The sequence below is a fragment of the Lissotriton helveticus genome, chromosome 8 (genome assembly GCF_964261635.1).
Source record: "Lissotriton helveticus chromosome 8, aLisHel1.1, whole genome shotgun sequence".
NCBI lineage: Eukaryota > Metazoa > Chordata > Amphibia > Caudata > Salamandridae > Lissotriton > Lissotriton helveticus.
Window position 1 is genome coordinate 19,820,442 of NC_136069.1, and position 26,042 is coordinate 19,846,483.

The 26,042-nt window shown below is 44.3% G+C and overlaps 1 protein-coding gene across 1 annotated transcript in view; it reads left to right on the forward strand.

Moving 5' to 3' along the window:
* Positions 1–26,042, forward strand: part of RRP1B (ribosomal RNA processing 1B) — a 94,485-nt gene that overhangs the window by 23,966 nt on the left and 44,477 nt on the right. The window contains exons 5-13 of the mRNA XM_078656402.1: positions 501–562; positions 2,375–2,504; positions 4,423–4,487; positions 7,699–7,889; positions 9,890–9,972; positions 16,411–16,508; positions 17,288–17,307; positions 20,798–20,923; positions 25,132–26,018. Coding sequence (XP_078512528.1) covers positions 501–562; positions 2,375–2,504; positions 4,423–4,487; positions 7,699–7,889; positions 9,890–9,972; positions 16,411–16,508; positions 17,288–17,307; positions 20,798–20,923; positions 25,132–26,018 — 1,662 coding nt within the window. The remainder of the gene's footprint in view (positions 1–500; positions 563–2,374; positions 2,505–4,422; positions 4,488–7,698; positions 7,890–9,889; positions 9,973–16,410; positions 16,509–17,287; positions 17,308–20,797; positions 20,924–25,131; positions 26,019–26,042) is intronic.

Consider the following 26,042-nt stretch of genomic DNA (forward strand, 5'->3'; position numbering starts at 1 on the left):
AAATACTCCATGTGTCAAGTTCTCTTTATGTATTCTGGCTCGCCCTGTGGCCTGCCTAGGTTGGGGCTGGAGCTGTTGGGTTCCACAAACTTACCTCTGGATACTCGAGCTAACCATCCATATCAGCAGACTTGAAAATGCAAAGGAAAGCCATTTGACAGTTGTTACTGGCGTAAAGACCTGGGTGGCAAACGATCGGGGATAGAGCTTTCGAGCTTATTCTGCATTCTTGGGTTCACTGGATTACCGACCTGTGACCCAGGGATGCTTTTACGAGCCCCACGTCATGTAGGTAACCAGACCGCACAAATGAAAGACAATCGGATGGGTGGTAATGGTGCACCTTTAGGGTCCGCTTTCTGCCATTGAGGTCACCTGTCTGTCTAGGAGGTAAGGTTTCTGCATATGTTGTACGTAGGAATGGTCTGGTTGCCCTTTTGTCTTTGAATGACTCGACTTCCCCACCTCAAGGTTAACATGTTCTTTTTATTTTTCTCTAGCTATGCCGTCTCTTATTGCGGGAAGCCTTCCAAGTGCTGAAAAAGAACAAGTGGGAGGACAGGTCAGTTACGGCTGTCTAAATCTGGTACTACTGCAAGGGTCTAAGTTGGAAACCCTTGTGCAGTTGGTTTGTTTCCTTCTTTGCTGATAACCCTCGGCACTGAGGCTGGGGCCACATAGAGACTTTACACCTGAAGGAACATAAAAGCGTCCTCCCACTTAGATGTCAGTCAAGCACCTGCTCTGGTTACAGAAATTATGGGCAAGATCTCGACTAGTCTCCCTTCCTAGTTAGTGCATCCTGCTGCCTCCGTGTGCTACGCTCCTTTGCTCACAGCTAGGTTAGCTCCCTTATAAATAGTTAAAATTCATATATAAAAGTATACTTGGAGGACAGTCTGTGTAGAAAAAAATGTAATTTCAATTTTGCTCAGTTTTTTTACTAATACTTGCTGTAAAATGTCAGGTAAAAATAACTGCCCCTAAATAAGACAGTCTTGAAAAATCTGCATTTATAAATGTTAAGTTCTGCCCAGTCGTTTTGTTCTCATTCAAGGGCCCGAAAGGGTTGATTCCAAGACTTTCTCGTTCCCGTCTATAAAGATTAGTGAAGTCTGAAGGGGTCATCAGCAAGGATGTGATGGAAAAGACTTGTATAGACCTGGCCTTTTATAAAGGCGCAAAGAATTAGTTCATTTTCGGGTGATGTGCTCTCTGATTCCAGGTTTATGCACAATAAAAGATGCATTAGTAGTTTTGCCCTCTAGTAAAAAATATATATACTCAACGGTTCCGTTGTACGTTTGGCCACAGTACGTACTTTTCCAAATTGCAAGGATCTTCACAACCACGTTCCAGCTGCATCCACATACATTACTTGTTTAATGTTCCTCTAGATACAGTTTGTCGACCTTGCCTTGTTTGTTCGCGTCACACATGGGTGGCTGTGTTGTAATTGTGTGCATGTAAACCTTTTTGACTTCAATAAATGGGTTGACCGTTCCACTCAACAGCACGTTTTGCTATTGGTGGATATTGCAAAAAATCCCCTATGCAATGCCTGGTGGTGATTGGTAGGGCTCCCACCACTGGGAAACGTCTACTGACTGGTGCCTCTGATCATTGCCTCGATCACGCGAGTATCTGATGTAGATAGACGTGCATCTGAGCACGAATGTGCAAATCCAGTCTCTCCCTCTTTTGACACCAACTCAAAATACCAGAGCGCAATTACGAATTTTGTGCTGAAAGGCTTGGCATCTCTCTAAAAGGGACCAATATGTTCTGGTCTTCTTTGTACGGCGCCCCTGACTGGTCTTCCAGAAGGAGAAATTTTTTCAAGTTGGATAGAGATGGAGAGGCAGCTACATCGGCTGGAAGGCCTCGGGAGAGGGTGAGCGGAAGCATAGTAGACTGCTCACTAATGCTTTCTTACGTGTATTGTCTGGTTGTGAGTGTTGCCTACCTAATGTTCTTCTGTTACTAGTTAGGTATGCAATAACTTGTTTTTCAATAGCACTTAATGCCATTTTGTTTTAAATGCTAACTGGTGTGACCATTAGTCAGTTCAGTGATAATAACATTTAATCATGATACATAATCATCAGGCCAGGAAATGTTAAGAGAGTTTTCATAGCAACCTTGTCATTCAGGCAGTAGAATTGCATCACCGTCCCCTGGTGTACACTTGTAACACGCCTACACGGCCACATATGCAGAGGCTGGCGGCACCAAAAATGGAAGGACGGATATACCCAGGGATGTTTTTATTTTGTCCTGTTTGTCTTTGTTTGTCTATGTGGTGTTGTTGCTTGCCCTGAAGATAAACAGGTGTTCTGTGACTTTTTAAAAAATCCTTCTCACTTTTTTCCAGCCTGGTCGAGCCGTTCCTTGAGCTGCTGACAAAGGAGTTACTGCACAGTGAGAGCCAGTCGCCCAACGGGGTACGGTATCATCTCCTTGACATCTACCTTGAGGAGCTGGCAAAAGTGGGGTCCGAGGAGGTGAGAGCAGTGCTTCTTGAGCCTTATTTCTATAAGCCGTGTTCTGTCTTTCACAAAGCCTCCTGTTTCTACAAGTCCTCCTTTCTACAGATCCTTAAAGAGTCGCATAGTTTCTTACCCCTCCCCCAGTTCCAGTATTGAATGCTTTATCATGCTGTTCATGTGAAACTAACACACACACACACACACACTTAAAGTCTACCAGTGCACCTGATTGTGCACTAATGGTGAGCGTTAGAAGTGCTGGCAGCCGCTTCTCTTATATTTTGATTCTTGTTTCTTCCTCATAAAGTATACTCGCTTCTTAGGCTCAATGTTTCCAAAGAGTTGATATTGTTATTATTATTACTGAAAATGTATAAAGTGCTCCGATACCCAGGAAAGGGCATCCTGGTACTAAGGGATATTCTTACTACTGATCTACATGATTGTTGGGTAACAGACACATCTTTTCCTGGGACAAAAAGTTGAAGTAATCTGACTGATGTAGGGGCGAAGGAATTCCATCATTTGGCAGAAAGGAAAGAACAAGATAGACCCCCACCATCCTACTTCTCTTGATAGGTATGCGCATAAGGGTAGCCAAAAGAAGAACTGTAGAAGGGCGGAATGGAGCAACTCTACGTCTGAGATAGTGTGGTCCAGAATTATGAAAGCTGTGTGTTAAGCAAAGTGCTTTAAACACTACTTACTTTCAGATGCAAACCCAAATGCAGCTCTTCGAACCGGGAATTAACAAAGTGACTGGGGTAGCTTTAAATTATTTGACTCAGCATTTTTAACAGTTTGGAGCGGCAGGCATTGTGGGTTTGCATAGTCTGGGGGTGGTAAAGAGTGACTGTATAAGATCTTCGCAGGTACAGTCTGGCAGCAAAGAGACAACCATCCTGAACTTTTTCAGCAATGCAAAATACATTTTCGAAGTCTGGTTGAGTGGTTACGGTTAGGTCGCATTCAGAGTATATTCCCAGATTCTTACCAGGGTAGATAAGATGAGGCTGATGGCCAACTCAGAGGGGCACCAGGCGGAGCATTGCCCATCACACATGAGAACTACAGCCTTGTCGCTAGTCCGTTTAAGACTGTTCTCTTTCATACAAGATGCAGTTGCTGTTATACAACCCTACAAAGTATATGTATTCCTAGCAATCTCTGCAATATCTGATTGGACAATACATTGTTTCCAGGTTAGTTGTGGGGGATGTACGAGACACAGCATTTCTTTTCCTGAAGTTGGTCCATACCTTTGATTGTCCTAGTATCAAAAAGAATCAACTTATCCATGGAAACACATCACCCTCTGGTCTCAGCATGGGCCCAAAATCCCCTCTCCTGTATTGTGTGGCTGTTGTGAAGCAAGCTGTGGGACAGTGCTTCAGTGATGAATGTTCTTCATAGTCGAGCAGAAATATTTGATGGAAAAGGCCTGGTCACCCTGCCATGTGCACACCTGCTCCCCACCTTTAATTGGCTCCCAGTTCCTTCTAGCTTTATGCACCTATTGCCTCCAGTAGGTGGCCAGTAGCTTCAGGCCTACAGCCTGTGGTTAGCTCTCAGACTTTGTACATTCAGGGTTGCTGCCTTCGAGTGACTCTAGTATTCAGTAGCTTCTGAGCTTCCAGTGCTCTGCCCCATCATACTCTGTCTGCAGTTTGCTTTGAGTGGTTATTGATTCAGGCTTGCTCCCTCCGGTTTGCTTGCTGTTCCTTCCTTAGGTTGGTTATCTGTTCTCTAGCTCAGTATCTCTGTGTGGCTGTCAGTTGTTTCAGGATAGCTTTCTGCCTCTAGCTTTAGGCTTGATTCCAAGCGTCCTATTGGTTCTGTACCACTGCATCTGATTGGCTTTTATTGCTCATTGGCTTGATGCTTGACTGATTTAGTACTGTTTGACACCCTTTTTGTTGCTTTTCAATTTCAGCTCCTGGCCGAACAAAATCTGAAGTTCATTGAGCCTTTCTGCAAAACCGCTGCTAAAACTAAAGAGTAAGTTCTGCTGTGTTGAGCTATACCTCATGTGATGGCAGTGAAGAGCTGGCTGTCTTCGGATATACGTGGGAGTGTCTCTTTTGTGATGCCTTATTGTATCCCTATTTGCCCTCTAGAGTTTGTTTGGTTGCCGGACTTGATTGGGCTTGTTAGAAACTTCAGTGGGATGGGAAACAACAGGTGGCTTTGAGGAGAGTAAAATCATGATGGAGGTTACAGTAAAAAGTTTTGTTGAAATAGGTAGGTTTTGAGAGTACAGTTAATATTCACAGGGCTTTGATTATTTGTTTAGGGGTCTGTGAATTGTGTTCCACATTGCACTTTTGGTCAGTCTAAAAGTTGGGATAGAAAGCAAAACCTCAGTGTCAGATCTCAGTTGTGTTGTAGGCAGATGTTTGTTTCTTGAAGCATTGTTAAAGAGGCTAGCACCCTTACTGGAAAAGCATTATCCACCATGCAAAGAGATTTACGATGAATATTTTATTCTGCTGCAAGCCACTTTTAAATGCTGTCATCAGAGTGCAGTTAGTCTAGGACATCAGCGGTGACAGGAACAACAACCTAGGCCGGCCTTCTAGCATTTACCTCCAAACTTAGTGTCTGCGCGAAAATTACTGAAATAACTTGCACTTTAGTGGCAAGTTTAAATGAACAAAGATCTCTTGTCTGGGTCGCAGAAGGTAGAAATCAGACCATGAGCTCCCGATTAATCAGTATCAAGAGACTTAGACCCATATAGGTGCTGGCTGGTCTCTGGCTTCAATTAGCAGGCCCCATGTCTTTAGGCAGGATTGTCACAAGCACGATTTCTTCTTGGTCGGCTTTCAGTAAATATGGTTTAAGCGCTTCAACAATCCATTTCTAGTACAAGAACTCCAAACCTGCACTTTTCTTCAAAGAGGGAGAAGAAACTGTAAAGTTGGTCTGCAAGTCTTTAGTATAGTTGTAGAAAAGGAAGTTCCAAGACTTAAAACGTTTCACCAGAGGGCAAACATAGATGGTAAAGATCACTTTTGACAGAGCTGTCCCTTGAGGGAAGACCTTTGTCACATGGGTCCATAACTTGTCAAACTTGCAGAAGGATTTTGGTGTCATCAGACCAATTGCAGCCTGTGAGGGTAAGGGAGCTCATTTGGTCAAGCAATGAGGATAGTACACGTTGCAGTAATGTGCCCTTTGACCTCACTGAGGTCAAATGTGAATATAGGTCGATCTGGGGTGTCAAGATGATGGGGGACGGAGTTCTCCCCGAGTCAAAGTATTCAATCCAGTTTAAACCTTTTCCTTGGTTGACATTAAAATCTAGCTTCCTGGGGAGTGGTATGATGTATCGCATCAAAAGCAGCAAAGAGTTGCAGTAGGTGCTGCTCTATTACTCTCTCTGCTTGTCTTTAGGTTGGCTCAACGGTAACGTTGCAGACTTAATCCATTGTGGTAATTTGAGAGCGTGACGCGCTCAGTTATTAAGATTCACTCATATTTAGTTTGGAAAAAAATTATTTTTAACTTGTTATGTAGTGTCCTCAAATTTTTTTAAAGTTTTTTTTTATGATGCTATGGGATCCCTGGTTAAGTTCAGTTTGAACTCTTCATTGAGATAAGTTCTGATAGGAGTATAACCCAATGTAGATTAAAGATCTCCTTAAACGTCTCTGGGCAAGGATCGCTTGGTGATTATAAATTCCTATAGAATGCTTGAAGCTCCAGGGGGTCTGGCCCAAACATGGAGTAAGCCCAAGACCTCTCTTGGAGAGGAGGACTTGCAACTTTGACCCTAATTGTTTTTCAAGTTCCCAGGTTTTGTCCAGGAAGTTAAGCTTGTGAGTCTCAACGCTTTTGGAAGACTATGATCTCGGTCTACTTCTTGGGTTCTGTAATCATTGTGAAGAATACCTTCAATCTGATCGAGCACCTTGAATCCTTTGTCAGATCTGAGGTTTTACCTATGGTTCTGCACTGCTGTTTCTCCGATGACTGACTCTTGACTTGTTGTTTTGCATTTGTCACCCCGAGTGGGATGGGTATGCTCAGACGTGAGTCCCATGCTCTCCACACCACTGGAGTCAAGCTATCCAGGCTGATGAAGGCCGATAGCCAGAAACCGGTCCTAGGATGCTTGATTCCGGTCCAGGGAAGGCATGGCTTGGCAGTTCGGGCTGGACTGTTCCCATGAGGCTCAGGGTCAAGGCTGATTTGCATACGGCCATGTCTGAACTGGGGTGGTGTGGAGTGCAAAAAAACGATGGATTTAGGCCCAGATCTTTGTACTGGGGTGAATGTATGACATTGTTCTGCATTCTGTCCATCACCTGTTGTTTTGCTCTTGACAGAATGGCACTGTGAGTGAGCTTCCTTTTTACAATCCATGCTTTACATTACTGAAATCTGCTCACATGTGAACCACTTCACCGTTCTTTGGGATATAGTGCACAATGGTTTCAGCAAGCGTTATTTTGCTCTTTCTAGGAACAGGATGAGAAATTAGTTTAACATCTCTCCGTTAGAGGGAACCTCCCTATTGTGAAAATTCTCCTTTTAGTGAGATTAACAAATAATGGTGGTGCCACTCTGGGCATAACAGAAACAGGGTACTGGCATGAAACCAATCATGTTCCATTTTGAAAGCAGTACCTAAGGCACCGCTCCATTCCCCAAAACAAACTGCACCCTTTAATTGGTTATCCAGTCGAAAGGCCAACCTGGAAAGTGGCATTTCATGGCTTCTTCGTTCTCTGGGCCTTCTGTCTCTTTCCAACACAATAGGTGGCACTCCCTGTTCTTTCTGAGGGTTTACGGTTCCATACTACAGAGCTTCGAAGACCCCAGTGCTATTTTGTGTCGTTGTTTGGTGGAGTCAAAGGTTGTGGATAGGATGCATTTTCAAAATGTGAGTTTGAACAGCAGAGTTTGTGAAACTTGTGTGACACCTATTTTGAGGTAATGTGAACTCCATTTTATTGCCCCAGAGCCTCCATGCACTTGAGATGGTTTCTCAGTAAAGTACTTTGCTGATGAGGATGCCGCCCTCATAAACTTCTTGTGCTCCTCATCATTCCCCCCGTTGCATGCCGCTAGTTGAGAACGGCTTGGTAGATTGTAAGTCTTGGGTAATATGTATTGTGACCTTCTTTTAATGCTTCGTGTGTGTAGAGGCCTTGTGTGAGGGTTTGTTGCGTCTTATTTAAATAACCCGGTGGTGTCTCTTCAGCCACCATCTCATGCAGGCCATCGCTCGGGGCATCTTTGAGACCATTGTGGAGCAGGCTCCGTTTGCCATTGAGGAATTGGTGAAAGAGTTGAAGCAGAACAGGAACACCAGTGAGGACGACGAGACCGAGGAAGAGAGTGAAGAAGAGGAGGCAGCGCAGAGCAAGAACAAATCTCGCAAACGAAAATTTGGTAAGTCCGGGGCAGATCCAATCATAACCTCCCATGCCATTGCTTGTTTTGTAAGGCATCCTTCCTAATACAATTCCTCCCTGCATTGCCAATGCTGGATGCATTTCACTTGTTATAGTCTTTGTAGGAAGCCCAAACTCATGGAGTCACATAAGGTTTCCAAAATATCTCCAGGTTTATCCCTAAGGAAATCAAGATAGATGCAACTGTCTCCTATATCTAATTGCATCAGCCTCAGTTGAAAAATACCAGTTGGTACTGTCTTTCCTCTATGCTTTAGACACCTTTCTGTCCTCCAGATACTGACCCAGAATAACACTGGTACCTTTGAAACAGTCTTACTACGGAGCAACAATCCCTCAGAATAATGGGAAAAGCTTTCATAAGAATATGTATATTTGCATAACATGCATTTACACTGTGCGTGTTGATGCTATGGCACAGATTACGCTGCAGCACTGAGACCACTACCTCGCACGTCATAAACGATGCCCTTTTGACCATAGATGAAGATGACTCGTTCCTCTTTATTGCTGAACCTCTCAGCTGCCTTTGACACAATGGACCAGCCCATCCTCATACGCACAGTGCAGTCTCAAATAGGATTCACCAGCAATGTCCTTCACTGCCTTAAGCTCCTACCTGTCGAACCAGCACCAGTTTTAAGTGGGCACCTCCAAGTTCACAAAAGATCCCCACCACCTGTAGAGTCCCTCAGGGATCGATAGTGTCTCCCTTCATGAACTGTCACGTGGAACCTCTTTCTCAATGAGAGTTCCCCAGCTTTCCTCTATTTTTATAATTTATTTTGTTTATTTGATCACCTCCCTAGCAAGAGCTCTTAATCTCGGCTCCTGCCTCCTCTCTTCCTGGTATTGTGAAACAGATGTGTCTGACCGTTCCCTTCTGCCCCCTCTTTTCTGCGCTTTGGGCGTTCCGTATCTTCTCTGATGCAGGCTCTGACCTCCTCATTACTACTCGTTCTTTGCTGGATGTTGGGTATACAACACTATTACTGTCTGTTTGCCTCTTGTGTGCTTAGTGTTGTGTAGAGTGCACACCCTAGAAGATGTTAGTGTTAACAAGCATTGAAAATGCAATAGGTCTCGCCTTTGATTAAGTTAGTCATTTGCTTAGCTAATGGTATTGTTTAGCAAAGCAAATGGCTTTAACTTAATAAAAGGTGAGGCCTATTGCATTTTCAATGGTTGTTTTACACTTGAAGCCATAGTGAAATAAAGTCCTTTACACAGAATCACACAACGTCAGTCAACTGCAGAAGTTTGGATTAGGATGCATGATGGCAAGTAAAACCAGTTTTAAAAAAAAACAAACACTGGGGGGTGGAGTAGAAACACGAGAGACGGCCTGCGGCCGTCAAAGTGAAAGTTTTTGAGTGTAAGCTCACCCAGCAATTAGAAGGCACTGTCACACCGCAAGTAAAACAAGTTTAAAAAAAAAACAAAAAACACTGGGAGGGGGGAGGAGAAACACGAGAGACGGCCTGCAGCCGTCAAAGTGAAAGTACGGCCGGCATTGCTGTGGGGAGGGGGGAGGAGAAATGCGACACGCCTGGATATAGTGTGAAGCAGCAGGGGCCTTTGAAGTGAAGCTTCACTTCAAAGGTGTGGGAGGAGTGCGGCTCGGCTGAGCCAGAGCGCACGCTGGGGGAAGCTTGTGGGGCGGAGCGGGAAGAGCTGCAGGGGAACAGATGGCGGATGATTTGATGCTGTGCATGCGCATTTTAGGTCAATGCGCTTGCGCATTGACCTAAAAGCGCACTGGCACAGCATCAAATCGCCAGTTAGTTAAAGTCTGTTTAAGCCCCTATAGTCTCGCTCCGCTCAATGCGCATGCGCATTGACAGGTCGCGAGACCTAAAAATGCAGTGGCATCAGTGTCTTTCTCTTTCTTACATACAGTACTGGCCCATTTGGCTCACGTTTCTACCATGTATGTGGCATATTGGCTGATTAAAACATGTTTTATTTTTACCACAGTAAAGGAAGAAAACCTATTACTTGAAGAGGATGATTTTGAGAAGGATGAAGATCAAATGGGAAACATTGGACCTGTTCTACAGGTGCGTGAATAAGAGGCTTAAACCTGCCCTGTACGCAGCTATTTATCCACAGTCACAGTACTTTTGTATTTCAATTTCTACTTTCAATTCTACTGTAAATTTGTACTTTAGGCTAATAAGACAGTCCATCATGAAAATGTTGGTTGTCGTTGCTAAGCTACAAGCGGTTTATTTCAGGCCAGAGACCTCTGTACGGATCATTGGTTTACAGTGGACTAGTCCGTAATAGTTGTGCCCCTTTTAGTGTCTGAGGTGTGTGTGGACAAAATATCACGGCAGGCTTTGCCATACACAATGTTTAAAGAGCGCGCATGTGACTGAGTCTTGGTTAACTTACCTCACCACAGAGGCGGGGTCAGGTGGCTTACTGGACTAATGCATCCACTGTAGGGCCTGTGTTCAACCTCCTGGTCACAGGTTCAAATCCTGATGTGTCCTTTCATCCTTCTGAGGTCGATACAATGAGTACCATTGAGTCTGGTAACAATAAACCTCTGTTATTCAGCGCCAAGATACCCTTGGGTGAACATGCACTGTAAAAATACGCGTTACATTTGGAAATTACAATATCTGGAGGACCAATTTGAAAACAAATTAGGAACGTACTAAATCAGATGCAACAGTAACTTAATAGTACCAAATGTGCTTGGATGGGCACCACTGGTAAATACCTGTCAATACTAGTTTAGTGACAGTTGTCCCAGGAACCCGGCCAGTAGAAATTCTTTATTTAGATATAACACAGATATCTTTAAAAGAGGATTACATAGTTCACGTTGTATACAACTTATTAAAAATAAAAACAACAAGACAGTCAATTAGCCAGGCATGATAAAAATAGGGGTCTTCCGCATCCTCAGCCTCCTAGGTCCATAAAATTTTTTTTATTTTTATAAAGGATAAAAACCAGAAGAAAAAAGAAAAAAAAAGAAAAATAGTACAAAAGTTAAAATCTAATATACTGGGAACTTCACCCCATTTTCTTTACTCTCACTGAGTTGGATATCAAACAACTAAAAAACGACCCAATTCTCCTAGGGGTACTACTCATATTCTTTTCTTTTCATCCCCCTAGAAATTTGGGATGTATCGTAAGGGTCATTAAGTAATAAAAAAGAAAAAGGAAATAAGAGGGAGGATTTAGCAGGACCTCTTTAAGTTAAAATTACGATAAGCTTGCTGGATGAACTTTGTGAGTCTGATATTCAAGTCAGTGTTTTCAGGGTTCAGAGCCACAATGATGGCTTGCCTGCAGGTTCGGGCGCCCAACCTATTCCATTCGGGTTTTAGTTTGCACCTGCGTTGGAGGTTAAAGGCTGGGCAAAGGCAAACCACGTGTAGCAATGTTTCGGCTGTTTTACCGCACCCTCTGCAGGTTAGATCTTCCACTGTCCGTCTCCAAGGAGGTAAATCTTGCAGAAAACGCCAATCACCCATTCTAATGGCTATAAAGGTTCGTTTTAGATACAGTGGATATGTGCAGGAAAAGTAAGCGGCGGGGAGTAGCCGACTGTAAGAATTTACAAGGGCCCAAGAATGGCTGCGTTTTGAGAAGAGTGCTTTGTCTGTGATGAATGATCTCGTTCTTACACATTTTTTGATGGCGATTTTAAACGCTGTCTGACTGGGGTTAAGAGCCCATAGGTCACCTGCTGACATTTGTTGAATGTAGTCCTTAAAAAGGCGACCAAACGTTCCACCTGGATTTTTCTGGGAGATTTCCAGCCAGACTAGAGATTCTAGTGAGCCTGGGTTAGCCTGCCTCAGCTTGTGACACAAGTTTAGATATGCACCAATATTCAAAACCTCATAGTTTGGTAGCCCCATCTCCAGTCTTATCTGTGCAGCAGATGCAGAAGTTGGCAACTGGAGGACCTTTTTATAGATTTTAGTGGTGTGTTGATTTAGGGCCGTATTCAATTTACCCTTGAATGACTCTATCCCGTATGATAGGGTGGGGCCGATTTTCGCTCTCATGACTTCCAGGAGGGGCGAAAGGGTTGGACCTGAGAGGTTTTTCGAAAGCTTGGTTAAAGATACTGCAAGGGTCGTGGCTTTAACTGCAATTTCGTGACGCTGTTTTAAAAGGTTGCCCCTTGAATCCAGGTGGACACCAAGATATTTATACGATTGACCAATCGCGAGGCTTATGTTGTTGAAAGTCCACCCACCGCAGACATGTCGTTTCTTCCCAAAGGGGACTACTTGGGTTTTCTTTAGATTGACTTCTAATTGATTCGCTATTGTGTAGCGAAGCAGTGTGTCAAGGAGCCTTTGCAGCCCGACCTTGGTGAGGCTGAAAAGAACTAGGTCATCGGCATATAACAGATTGCTGAGTGCCGTGCCGCCCACCTTTGGAGGATGACTATTAGTTTCATCCAGGGTCTGTGACAGATCTGCTATAAACAGATTAAAGAGAAGGGGGGCCAGCACGCATCCCTGTTTTACACCTCTCGTTGTCATAATTTTCCGGGAGAGATGCGTGCCGGACCCTAACTTCACTCGTACCCAGGTACGAGAGTGAAGTTGAATCATGGCCTCCAGTAGTTTGTCAGGGATTCCCCACTTCCTTAGCTTTTCCCATAGGGCCGCCCTAGGAACCCTATCAAATGCTGCTTTGAAATCGACAAAGCAGCATAGCACTGTCCTGGATGTTAAGAGTGCTTTGTCGACGATGGTTGACACTGCTAGGAGATTGGTCATAGTCCCTGAGTTGGCAACAAACCCCGTTTGATTCATCGGGATCCGGTTGTGTTCCGTTGCCCAATGCTTCAGGTCCTCCAAGAGGAGGCCTGCATAGTGCTTAGCCTCAATGTCCAAAAGAGCGATGAGTCTGTAGTTGTTAGGGGCAGCGCGAGATCCTGATTTATAAATTGGATGTATTATTGCACCCCGCCATGAATCTGGGATGGTTGCGGTTCTCAGGGCGTAGTTGAAAAGGTTTGTTAGAGTTCCTGACCAAAAAGCTACATCAGATTTGAAAAGGTTCTGTGGCAGGCCATTTGGGCCCGGTGCTCCATCTGATCTTGCTTTAGTCACAACCGTCGCTACTCTGTCTTGGGACACCTGAAGATCCATATTGAGTGAGCTTGATGGCTCATTGGGTGTGTTCCGCTGGGTGCTTGCCCCGATCGCGGTCTCTCTCAACGGTCCACATCCTATGGGTCCTAGATGTTCTGGGGAACTGAAATGGTCTGTGAGGAATGATGCCCATTCAGACTCTTGGATATTTGCTGATCCGAAGCTGGTGGTGCTCGAATTGGTGTGGTTTATTAGGGCCCAGAACTTTCTTGGGTTTTTGCTCTTACTCTCCCACACCAGTTTGCACCAAAATTGATTTTCGTGGTTCTGTTTGTCTTTGAAGGTCGCCAACCTAAATGACTTTTGGGCAGCTTGATAGAGATTTAAACATTCGCTGTTCCCAGGATTTTTTGCAAGTGACCGCAGGGCCTTATTCCTGGCTTTCTTAAGTACCTTTGACTGTAATGAAAGTTTGAAATTGTGAGGCTGAGTTGTCCTTCGGGCCTGCTGTATTACTGGAAAACAGTTGGTCAGATGGGAGCACAGCGTTGTCCATATTACGATAGGGGAGATATCTTGATCGTTTCCACCTTTTATACGTTCCATGCATACCTGTAGGATAGTTGGGCTGATATCATCGCTCCACTTAAGGCGCTTAAGATTTTCCGTATATGTTCCCAGACACGCCGAGGGTGCGGGTTTGTGCTTCACTGTGTTTGTGTTAAGGGATATGACCTGGGGTCTGTGGTCACTTTCAGAACGTCCCAGGAACCAATCATCATGTAATGCAACTAGTGCTATGTAAAGCGCTCTGATACTTGATTCGGGTCAAGTTCGCGCTGTATAAAACTCTGTAAAAAAAAAAAAAAAAGAAAGAAAAAAAACACAAAAAAACCAGAAAAAGGATAATTTAATCACTGTGTATTGAGAATTTATAAAAAAAAAGTATCTGTAGTCTGTCTAGCTTAGACGTCCCAGACCTCCCATTTGTATGATTCGGTTCCTGTGGCCGAGATCTCATTTTAAACCACCAGTGGGACGCAGGTAGCAAGCCAGATTACCCCCCTTTTTTTTAGGTACGCGTGGAATAGAACAAACATAAAAAAACTACTGTTTTCATGTTGTTCGACTTAAACTTGTCTCTGCAATCATGTTTCTGTATGTTGCTGAGTTCCAGCGGGGATTTTACTTTTCTTTCCTATTAGGACTTGCATGGGCTGCTAACAACAGTTTAATAAAGCCTCCTTTCGGATCTGTTGCCTATCGATCTGGGCAGCAGAAGTAGGGTCCTTTATGAAGCACGATGCAGATTGCAAATGTAAAGCCTGCCTCAATGTGCAACTCCCCTGTGTTCAACTCTCCTCCAGGCTTCCTCATCTTGTTGCACAGAGGATGCAGAAATTCTACATATGTATGTTACACAATTTTAGAAAAATACTGTAACGTTTCTCAAGTAACATAACTGTGCAGAGCGCAAACTGTATTATTATAAAACTGTTTCAGTTTAGTTTGGGGAATTAATCCTTTCTTCAAGTTCTGGCCAATAAAAGGTTTTGGTGTCTAAAATGAAAAATCTCACCATCCAGCATGTTTCATCACAGATTAGACCATAACACGGTATGGTTCAGTCATGAAAGGCGGGGTAATAGATGGGAACGGGTCCTGTTGCTCTGTATCTGATGTTCATTAATGTAGAATAATTCTCGCCTGCTTGCTGGGGTCCTGGAACACTTCTGCCAGATCACTTTGTAGAAATGTGTGTGTAGGTGTATATATTCATGTATATAAACAGGTGTATATTATGTTAGAAAAGACCCGTACAAACGTTATCTCCACATAAAATGCATGCAGCATTTGCAGATTTTATTAACTGATTTTCTTTGTCATAATTATTTTAACGAACCAGTATCAGCGTCTTCAACATGTTCAAAACAACTTGTCAACGTGTCCTTCCTAAAAACTATGGAGCGTTAAACTGCACCATTGCTGTACATAGAATGAAAGTGAAAGGTTGAGTGCATTTGGTCAAAAAGCTCACTGACCCTTTAAGAAGTCAGCGGCTTTCAGCTCCCGGCACGCCTTGTACTGGGCCTTTACATCACAGCCTCAGATTATTTTTCTGGCTCATGCTAACTGGATCATAGAACACGTTAAGGAAGGACTTCTTATTTTCTTACTGGTTTCTTTTCTCTCTTCATTTGAGGTTTTTAACATCCCTTCACAATCTTTTCCATCTACAATTGTGAAGAAGTTTTGTCCAACGCCATCACTATTCATGAATTGTCCTTCCAGTGGTAGGAAGAAAGCTACTATGGGCCCAGATGATGTGTGTGGTCTGTCTACCACCTACTACTCAGTATCCAGTTCCACATTTTATCTTATGTCAGAAAGAGCGCATAAGGAACAATTGTCATCAACGGACGATGTAGAGGAAAGCCTCTGCACAGACATGGCTGCCATCTAGGACAAAGATTTTAGATGGCTAGGTTCCTGTGTGTGTGATCAACAAACCTATTACGGGTAATTCAAGAGCTCATTTCAACAGAAGAAAGCAGCCACTGCTTCTTTGTTGAGAAATGTCCCCTTGTTAGATACTTGCAGCCACATAAAAATCAATCCACGTGTTCCCTAAACATTGTTTGGATGAAAATACTGGGACTGTCTTAATAGTAGGTCAAGCAGTATTTTTAAGACCTATTTGCTTGACTCTGTGTCTTTTGATTTTATTTAAAATTATATTCTATGGATCTGTTAGATGTTATTGATATTCGCTTCAAGGGATAATCTTGCTAATTGTTTCTACGTTTAGGAGTAACTGAGGATCCTACGATGCAGAAGAAAATGCGTTGTAATCCTAGTTCTTCATCTCAGGATTCCTGACTGAATTCCTAAATAACAATCTCTGCTACCTGAAGGTTAAATATGTTCTCTAGTAAAGATCTATTTTCTTCTTAATGCTAAACCTTTCCAACAAATTGAGTCTGTGAGGCAATCTGCCAGTACAAGACATACTGGGAGTTGAAAGCTGTGTGCCTTAACCATGTAGACACCTTTCACTTTATTTTTATATTGCGGTGGAGAAGATTAAGACTCTATAGTTTGAGACTTACTTTTTCAGGTAAATGCTGCAATGTAGTTTATTTAAAAATACCAATCACAGAGACCGAGAACATTTAGTAAATGCAATTGTGTGTGTAGATGAGAAGCATATTGATCTTTTTTTTTTTTATGTCCACCACCATTGGAAATAAATATATATATGTCTACAAAGTGGTACGGCAGAAGTGTTCGGCCCCTCCTGCACTCTGACGAGAACTATTCTAAGTTCATGACTTCAGTGAAGATTTATGCGATGGACATCCAGGATTACAGTAACATGTTCTCATTCACTGATTATATTGTTTTCTTTGTGTCCAGTTTGATTACAGCGCAATAGCAGACAGACTCTTTCAACTTTCTAGTAAGAAGTTCACCCCTCCTCAAAATCGGAAACGGCTCTACAGACTTGTGAATAAGTGAGTTAACACATTTAGTTGTGTAGTTCTTACTGTTAAAATAAATGTAAAGAAAAGTAGCTACTAAGCTTGATATGGTATAGATTTTCACTTTCTTCAGAAGCATTGAAATTGCTGCAGGAGGGAGACCATCGTTAGCAGAGGTAAGTTGGGATGTTGAGTGTCGTAGGGACCCCCTCCGCTCACCAAGGCCCAGGGGCTTTGGGTGCAGGGGTGTCCTTTGACGTCTGATTCTTCTTACCGAAGCCGGCCGCGGTTGGGGGTGCCTCTGGTTTAAGGCTAAAGGCGTCATCATGAACTCCAGTGGGGGTCAGCCAATGCTGGACTTGATGTCCGGATCGCTGAGAAACCTGTTGTTGATCGATGGGCCACATGGACATGGGTCAGAGGCGTCTTGTGCAGAGTGAGCAGGACTCGCGGATCTGGAGGGCACTGGAGTCCTTTGTGTAGGGGTCTTGGGGACAGATCTGCTGTCCTCTGGAGTCTCTGGTCTGTCGAAGAGCAGGCTGTCTTCCTGTGGTTCTGGAAGTCACTGGCTGCAGGATAGATGTCCTCTTCTTTTGCAGGGTCTTGGAAGCTGGAGACAGGCTGGTAGGGCTTGGGTCAAGTCAGTAGTCTTCTTCGGGGTTGGCAGGAATTAGGTTCATCTCCAATGGGGTGCACTTCTTAGACCAGGGCTACAAAGCATCTGGGCGTGTCAATTTCAAACCAAAGTAGATATGGTAACAACTGAAAGAGTTTTCCGTCTTCCTCACTGATGTGTTTTTCATTTTCCCTAGGTTCAGAAATCTGGCTGAAGGTAAGGCTTTATCTGTCTTTGATGCTATTCATAGCATCCCATACGTATTTGGCATTCTAATGTCTATTAAAATAGGTGTCACTGGCTAATTAGTTATATTTATTTATTTATTTATTCAAAGTTTTATATAGCGCGAACAAGATCCTTACAGATATCAGAGCGCTTCACAATGACAGGGTAGGGGCAGTAGGAATGAACAGAGGTAATGGGAGCAATGTAGTAGTCACTAACATGAAAGGATAATAATAACATACATAAAACATATCAATATACAGTCAGGTAAACAAGTAATATAAGACGGCATAAGACATTGATCCCACTACAGAGGTGTTCAGGTACACTTTGGGTGTGTGGAGGCTTATAACAGTGTTTTAGTATAGAGAGAGCACAGAGTGGGGGCAGCGGGAGGGTGAAACAGTGCCCCAACGTGTATCATATATTGGTCGGTAGTAAGAAAGTAGCGTAATAGTGTCTCCCTCAAGTAGAGGTATAGTGCCAAAGGACAAGGTGAGCATTGACACAAGGCAATGCAGAGTCTCTGATCCAGCACCTATAAGGTTCAGGAGATCTTGGCCAGAAGGATGGTTTTCACCTCTTTCTTGAAGAGTGCAGTGGAGGAGATAAGCCTGGTTTCAGGAGGGAGCGCATTCCAGATCCTGGGTGCCATTCCTGAGAAGGAGCGCTTGTAAGTTTTCTCTTTCCGGAATCTACGGGGTTTCAGGAGTAGATTTTTTGAGCTTCTATTGGATCTCGAACCTCCTGAAATAGACAACTTTTGAGCGAGGTAGTTGGGTGCATGGTGGTGCACGGCCGCGTGTGTCATGACTGCAATTTTTTGTTGTATTCTGGCTTCAAAAGGCAGCCATTTTAGAGACTTTAAGTCCGGGGATATGTGCGAATGTTTTCTTGAGCCAGTAATGAGTCTTGCGGCAGCGTTCAGGGAGGCTCTTAAGGGTGCTGTTGTGGATAGCGGGAGTCCGCTGAGGGCCACAATTCCGTAGTCTATTCGAGGGATGACTAACGCTTGTACAGCAGTTCGGAAGTCTTCAGCAGGGAGGAAGGGTTTAATTTTCCTCAGTGTGTTGATTTGGAAATTAGCTGCTTTTGTGGCTTTGCTGACGTGCTGCTGCATGTTGAGCTTGGCGTCCAGTGTGATGCCTAGGGATTTCGCTGAGTCCACGATGGTGGGTTGGACATTGAGTGCTGTTAAATTGTTGAGCCATGTTTGGGTGGTTGAAATGTTCGCCGGGGGTGAGATGAGAAGGAACTCAGTTTTCAGAGCATTTAGTTTGAGGTGATTATCGGCTAGCCAAGATTGAGTGTTAATAAGCGTGGAATTCAGATGTTTGATATCTTCCGGGGAATGAAGCTTTAGGTACAGTTGTGTGTCGTCGGCGTACATATGGAATTGGACATTAGAAGCTTGGAGCAAGGTGGCGAGCGGTTCCATGACGAGGTTGAACAATGTGGGGGAGAGGGAGGATCCTTGTGGAACACCTAGATCTGCAGGCACAGGTGAAGATAGCACATTGTCAATCTTAAACTTCTGAGTCCGGTTGTGCAGGAAGGACGAAAACCATTTGAGAACCGTTCCCGATAGTCCCATTCTAGTGCTTAGCAGCTCCAGCAAGTTCTCATGTTTGACCGTGTCAAATGCTGACGAGAGGTCCAGAAGGATGAGGAGGCAGGACTCATTGCGATCAAGAATTTGGAGGGCGTCATCAATTATGTGTGTCATAGCTGTTTCCGTGCTATGTTTCGCTCGGAAGCCTGATTGATGAGAGTTGAGGAGGTCAAATTGGTCAATGTGCCTTGTTAGTTGGAGTTGGACACATTTCTCCAGCAGTTTGGCCAGGGTGGGAATATTGGTGATGGGCCGGTAATTGTTTAGGTCAGACGAATCAGCTGTAGGTTTCTTGAGTATAGGCGTCACTTGCCCCACCTTGAGGGAGTCCGGAATGAGGCCTTGTTGCAGGGAGCTGTTGATGATTTTGGTCCAGAGAGGGAGGAGCAAGGGGATGAAGTCTTTTACCGCATTAGCCGGTAGAGGGTCTGTGAGGTGATTAGAGGGCTTCAAGGTGCAGAGCAGTTTGCGGATTGCTTCTTCCGAGTAGGTATCGAAGTGAAAGTTGAAAGAAGAGTGCTGCAACTCTGTTCGATTTTGCGCGTATACTCAAAGTTGTTGTTTAGTCACTCGTCCGATAAAAAAGTACAGATGCATAAGATGGAACTGTTAACATGTATGAATATATGAACAGTGCTGCATTCCCTTTATTTTTCCTATAATTATGTAATCATTGCATCCTGTATGTTAGAGAATGTACTTTGTGTCCTGGTGCACAGACTGTCACGGGGGTTGTATTTTAAAGCTCTCACAAGCACTGTATGTTAGACAACGTACTTTGTGTGCTGGTGCATGCTGTTTTACATTCTCTAACATACAAAGAACATTCGGTGCACCACTACATGACCAATTAAACAAAGTACAAGGTCTGTGTCCAGAGTTGTTGTATTCAAGTCTTCCTTGTTCTAAATCACAATTGATTTGAGCGTGGCATGCAACATGCAGAGTAGACCGGTCAACGCGTTTCGTCCATTACAGTGGACTTCTTCAGGGCATATGCGGAACCGACATGCGAGGCGCCGCTGAATCTGAGGCAAATTACAAGTTTGTCAGAAATTTCATGTAACTGAGAACGGGACAGATGGGTCACTGTTGAGCAGTTGTAAGCTGCTATTTTCTAATAATAATTGCAGATAGTATGCAGACATGGAAGAGGTGTGGCGCCGCGGCCAGGGCGACTGACGCTGGAATCTGGGGACCACGGTTCGATTCCCGGCTCCGGCGGCAGGTCAGCCCAGCACCATGTGACTCTGGGCAATAGCTCGCTTAATCTTCCCGACGGCCCCCCAGCGCCTAGAGACCCTTACGGGTGATTGTGCGCTTTACAAATGTGGACTTTACTTTACTTTATCTACGGTTATTAGTACTCCGGGTCCCACACAAGGGCGGCCCCAGGCAGACCGACCCATCAACTCGGCACGATAATACATGCAGTAGCCGTGTTTCTATCGGGATCCTCCTAGTTTGCAAACTAAGACTAATGTACTTTGTGTTCAGGTGCACAGACTGTGGCGGGGGTTGTATTGTAAAACTCTCACGAGCATGCTATGTTAGAGAGTACTCTGAGTGCTGGTGCACAGACTGAAGGGGGGGGATGGGGGTTGTATCGTAAAACTCACGAGCACTCTCCATGTTAGAGAATGTACTTCGTGTGCTGGTTCACAGACTGTCATGGGGGGGCAGGGAGTTGTATAATATAGATTGTATTATAAAGCTCTCACTGGCCTGCTGTATGTTAGAGAATGTACTTTGTGTGTTGGTGCACAAAATAGAGGAAGGGGGTTGTACTATAAAGCTCTCACGAGCACTCTTTGTTGGAACTCACTAGAGCACTCTGAGATTCATGCTTCTCTTCCTACCTTTTAGGCATCTTCCCTCAAGACGACTTTCCTGAGGATGTTTCTACAGATGAAGATGACGACGACTTTAGCCAGAAGTGGTCCAGGAGGAAGCATTTCAGAGCATTAAAAAATAAAGCAGAGTTAGAAAAAGGTGAGTTCCTGCAAGCTCTTCCTTTAGGCCGCAGGGATGTCCTGCACTAGCGCCAATCTACGATCTGAGACATGTCGCAGTTTGGTATTCTGATTTCATGAGCAGAGAATAGATGCCAACAGTTTTGGGACGTGCTCCTATGGGTCTGCTTTCTAACCCCATAAGCTTGGGTAAAATGGGTTACGGCTGGTCTGGTCGACCCTGAGAGTTGTGCACTTGGGCATCGAGGGGGTTCTTTTCCTGCTGTTCAGATGTAGGTAGCAGGTTCTTATCCCAGCAGGGCCTTCAGATGTTGATTAAAGGAGCGCATTTGAGTTATAAATAGCACTACTTCGAAGGTTAACGTCTGAAGTGGCAAGCTCCTGAGATGCGTGTTAGTGTTGAGATTTTAGGTTTTCAATAATCTTTAGTTGGGGACACTTCACAAGCTTGAGAGACCAGCGTTAGGCGGCATGGACTGTCCCTCCTTTGTAGCATCCTCTGTTTCCCCCATTGCTAGTGCTGTTGTCTCGTCTATCTTCTTGTGTGGTTCTCACACCTCTTCTGTCTGTCTTCCATTGCCACTAGCTGGTCTCTATCCTTTGTTCCACTATGTTTGTTACTTTCTTCTTAAATTCTTGTGCTGTTTGTCCTACTGTGTGTTTTGAGAAGAGTGCATTGGAATCAGAAATGCTTTATGGCTGCAGTGTAGTGCATAATTGTAAAGCATTTTATTGGTGTCACTTTGAAGCTTTTAAGCCCCTCCAAGGCTACAATTTTTCTCTTGACTTGGCGAGTCTTCTGGTGAAAAATTGTTTTCACAGAGAAATAGTTGTCAGAGGCACGCTGTAGGAAACGTGCGGCTTTTCAGCCCCATCTGTAAAAGCAGCTGGTGCCACAGGTACTGTTGGTCATGATCAGTCCAGTGACATTGTCCTACATTTGGCCCCGACCTCCACAGGGATATTGTGTGTGTGTGTCTGTGTGTGTACACACGTATGTCCATGCAGATTGTTAGTGCTGTGAAGGATTTGATGGACATCCCCACTAATGCACACTGCCATGGTATTTCCATTCAAAAGTCCTAATGGTTGCATTGCTTTTACCCGACTTTGAATGCTGAGCTCTGGTTCCTGGGTTTTCCTTTTTCAAGCACTGCTCTATTCATATCTTGCACTGTCTGTTCAGCCACTAGGGCAAATCAAAGGCCTAAGCGTGCGTGTTCCTTCAACATCATTGGAGAACTTTCTTTAGTTTATATTCCAAGCTACAGTTTCAAACTCTTTTTGCAACACCCATTACTTAAAGGACAATAATCTCCATTTCAAATGCAAAGGTAATGTAAGAATAGACGAGGAGGAGCCCGGCCATCGACTACCGCTTTAAAACCTCCATCTGCTTGAAACAAATGCCTCTCCCTTCGCTCCGCTCGTTATCACTCTGATGCCACATTGGCGAGACACACTAATGGATGATCAATAGCCTGCCGAGTGGTTACAACCTTGTGTTTAAGGGGCACCAAATAACATTCTACTTCATATATTTTTCAGTCCTTCCCACCAGCTCCTAACGTATAGCTCCGCCATATAAAATGTTAATTGAAAAACTTTCCAAGTCTCAGAAGGACCAAACCTTGTAGTCCTCCCGCTTCTGGGCAGTAAAAAAAAAAGGCTCTCAAAGCATTTCTTGATCCGAAGATTAAATAAAAGATTGGAAATAGAAAGGTTTTGCTTGTTTTCTGATCACCAAAGTTTCCTGCAACTGATCAATGGTGACCGGATAAGCTGCATAGAAATTCCGGGTGTATATTTCCACATCCCAAGCCTAGGAAGCATTGGACCTTCATCGGCTTGAGGTGGGCAGCCGAAAGGTAGATCTCAGCCCTTCCATTCAGCTGCACAAGCCCGTTATAAATCCACGCAGCCTGTGGCACCACAGCTTCATGGCGCTCTGGCTGTTCTTTTCAAGGGGAGTTCATATTTGAGAGCCTCACTATTTCCGAATGTGAAGTCTCCTCGAACTGTGGCTCCAGAGAAAACACAACAATCAGCTTCTCATCTGGTGCAAGCATGAAATGAAATTTAGCTATCTCGGATGCAAGGAATGCGAAAGTGCTTCCTTAATAGACGTTCTTACCTATTGATCAGCAGTACCAGTTCAGTGAATACAGTCGCTGCTCTACTGCCAAACTGAGTCCATTTGAATTCATAGCATCCTGTGCTGTCGTAGTCCCTCAAGCATGACTGCGCTTCAGCACTCTGCGGCAGTGCTTGGAAGAGCAGTAATTGCAAAAAACACAGTTGATGGACAGAATGTAGAACAATGTCATACATTCACCCCAGTACAAGGATCTGGGCCTAAATCCATCGTTTTTTTGCACTCCGCACCACCCTGGGTTAGACACTGGCTATATGCAAATCAGCTCTGACCCTGTGCCTCGTGGGAACAGTCCAGTCCGAACTACCAAGCCATGTCTTTCCCAGACCGGAATCAAGCATCCAAGGACCGGTTTCTGGCTATCAGCCTTCATCAGCCTGGATAGCTTGACTCCAGTGGTGTGGAGAGCCTGGGACTCACGTCTGAGCATACCCAGCCCACTCGGGGTTGAAAATTGCAAAAAACAACAGTTGATGGACAGAATGTAGAACAATGTCATACATTCACCCCAGTACAAAGATCTGGGCCTAAATCCATCGTTTTTTTGCACTCCAGAGCAGTAGTGTCACAAGCAGAACGACTGAAGGCAAACTGAAGCTATCCAGTGCTCCTCCAGCTTTATTAGAGTCCAGTCCTTCTCTTTTCTCCCCTACCCTCGCTCTTCCATTCTGAATATACCCTTGTATTCAATTTCCAAACTATAAGCCGGGACCAATTTGGAATTGGCATTGAAGACCTATTTCGCCAAACCCCGACCAATATCTGTACGGCTGTCCCATAGACCTCTGCCCACACGCTCATTAAAGACTAGTGTGTGTATATTCACGCCAGACGAGAGTCCTTCATTATTAATTGAACTCAAGACATTATTGAACATGTCTCACACGCTTGACCGTAAACAACCACATTGGAAGGATGAATGCTGCTTTTCAGTCTTTGCAATGAATGTGCTCTACAGCTACGCATATTACAAATAGGGGGAACGGTCACTTACCTATAATGTTATATAGCTTGTAAGGATGTAGATTCACATGTGGTGTTTCCCCACCTCGTATAAGAAATGTATGCGGAAATAGTTGTAACCCGGTCCACAGACTTTATAACGTCATGCCTCGACACGCGCGTACCCAAAGAGGTGTTTGTGGGGGTCAGGGGCAGACTGAGTTGGAGTCTGTGTACGTGTGCATTGTGGGTGTCAGGGAAGGTACCCCAAGTTACCTTGAAACAAACGCCTTCTAAGAAAAACAAATTGTAATGTTCACACGTCAAATACTAAATGATAGGAACTCTCAAAGCTTGAGAATCGACATCACAACGCTTCAAGCAAATTGTCACAGGTAAGTAACGTTCTCGGCCTGTGTTTTGAGAGCACAGCTGTCAAACTGACCTAATCCTAGAAAAGTACATAAAGTGCTTTGGATCCGCCCCTTTCAACAAGTTCGACTTTCTTCAGCAGTCTCGTTTGGCCATTGGCTTGAGGCCGTCGAGTCGTGGCTAAGCCCAGCGGAGCGTTCATCGTTCATGTAATGCTGTTGGGTGTATCCTTCCACGAGAGTGCTTGGATTGAACTGCCTGGGAAACTACTTTATGGTTAGAGCACGCTGTTGTCGCTGTTGTCTCTGCGGTCTTCCTCTAGTGTGGTTGCTCTACTAACATAATACTGAACGTGTTGCCTAATAAAACCCAGACATACTGTCTTTGTCAGGGATTGTTTTTAATGACCCCTTTTGTGTGGATTATTGCATTCCTAGACACTTTCCTGCTTTGTCTCATTAGTATTTCACCTCCTTTCTCCTCATGTAGGTTTTTTCTTTTATCTTTTCTTCTCTTGTTAGACACTGTCTCTCCTGTATATTTCTCTTATGGATGTTTTTCATCTCTTGTGGCTGTCTCACCACTGCTTTACTTGTTTTTTGTTCTAAACGCCCTCACTGTATCCCCTTTTCTTACCGTACTGTTACATTTCTTGCTGGTTTCCCATTCCCATCTTCTTGATTTTATTCTTCACAATCGTTCTCTTTTAGGTTTTTCTGGTCTCTGTTCTCTGATGTGTATCCTTGTTTCTATAACAGCAAAAGAAAAAGACTCCGCACCAAAGAGGAGTGCCGAGGAGGATGGTGCATCTGCGGGACCCCCCAAGAAAAAAAAGAAAAGAAAGAAGCGAAAGGCACAGGATGCTAATCTTCTTGCCAGCCTGACATCTGAAGAGGGAACAAGTGCTGCTGGCAAACCTGGTGAAGTTCCTCCTGATAACGAGCCTGGAGCTTCCAAAGGCAAGCTAACAACGAGCACCATAGGAGACTTGCTCACTTGTGAAAACAATAACAACTGCAACACTATTGTCGAACTTGTTAGTGACTCTCCGAAGACTCTGCAGAAGAAGAAAAAGGTATTATCTTCACAAGAACCCGGTGAAACACAATTGCAGAATGGACTTGTAACAAATGATGCACCTGAGGTAGCAATAACGAGTACAAGGAGTAAGCCAAAGAAGAAAAAGAAAAGCACACTCCTTCAGCAGGCTGGACAGAGCGTTGTACAGGCTACGCAAGTAGTGTGTCAGACGAGTGCACCCAGTAAGCCTAAGAAGAAAGTTAAACACCTACAGGACACCACAGGCTCTACACTGGCAGAAGGTAGCTCAACACAAGCCGAGGGAGAGGTCACGATCACAACTGCTAAGCCAAAGAAGGTGAAATGCCCTGTGCTCAATGGGAACGCAATCCTTTCACCGGCTTCAGAAGAAGGTGCGAAGGACGCTGCCGGTGAGGATCCAGACTCAAGGCTCCCACTGCCGAAACAATGTAAGCTGAAAACAAAACAAAAGCTGCTGAAGCGCACAGAGGCGTTGTTGGCAATATCTTCACTAAGAAAGAAAAAACGAAAGCTCAAGGAGTCTGCAAGCGTGGCAGAAGTCAACGGAAGCCCGGTCTGCTCCAGCAAGAAAAGCAAAAGGAGTGTAAGCAATCGCCTTATTACTAAT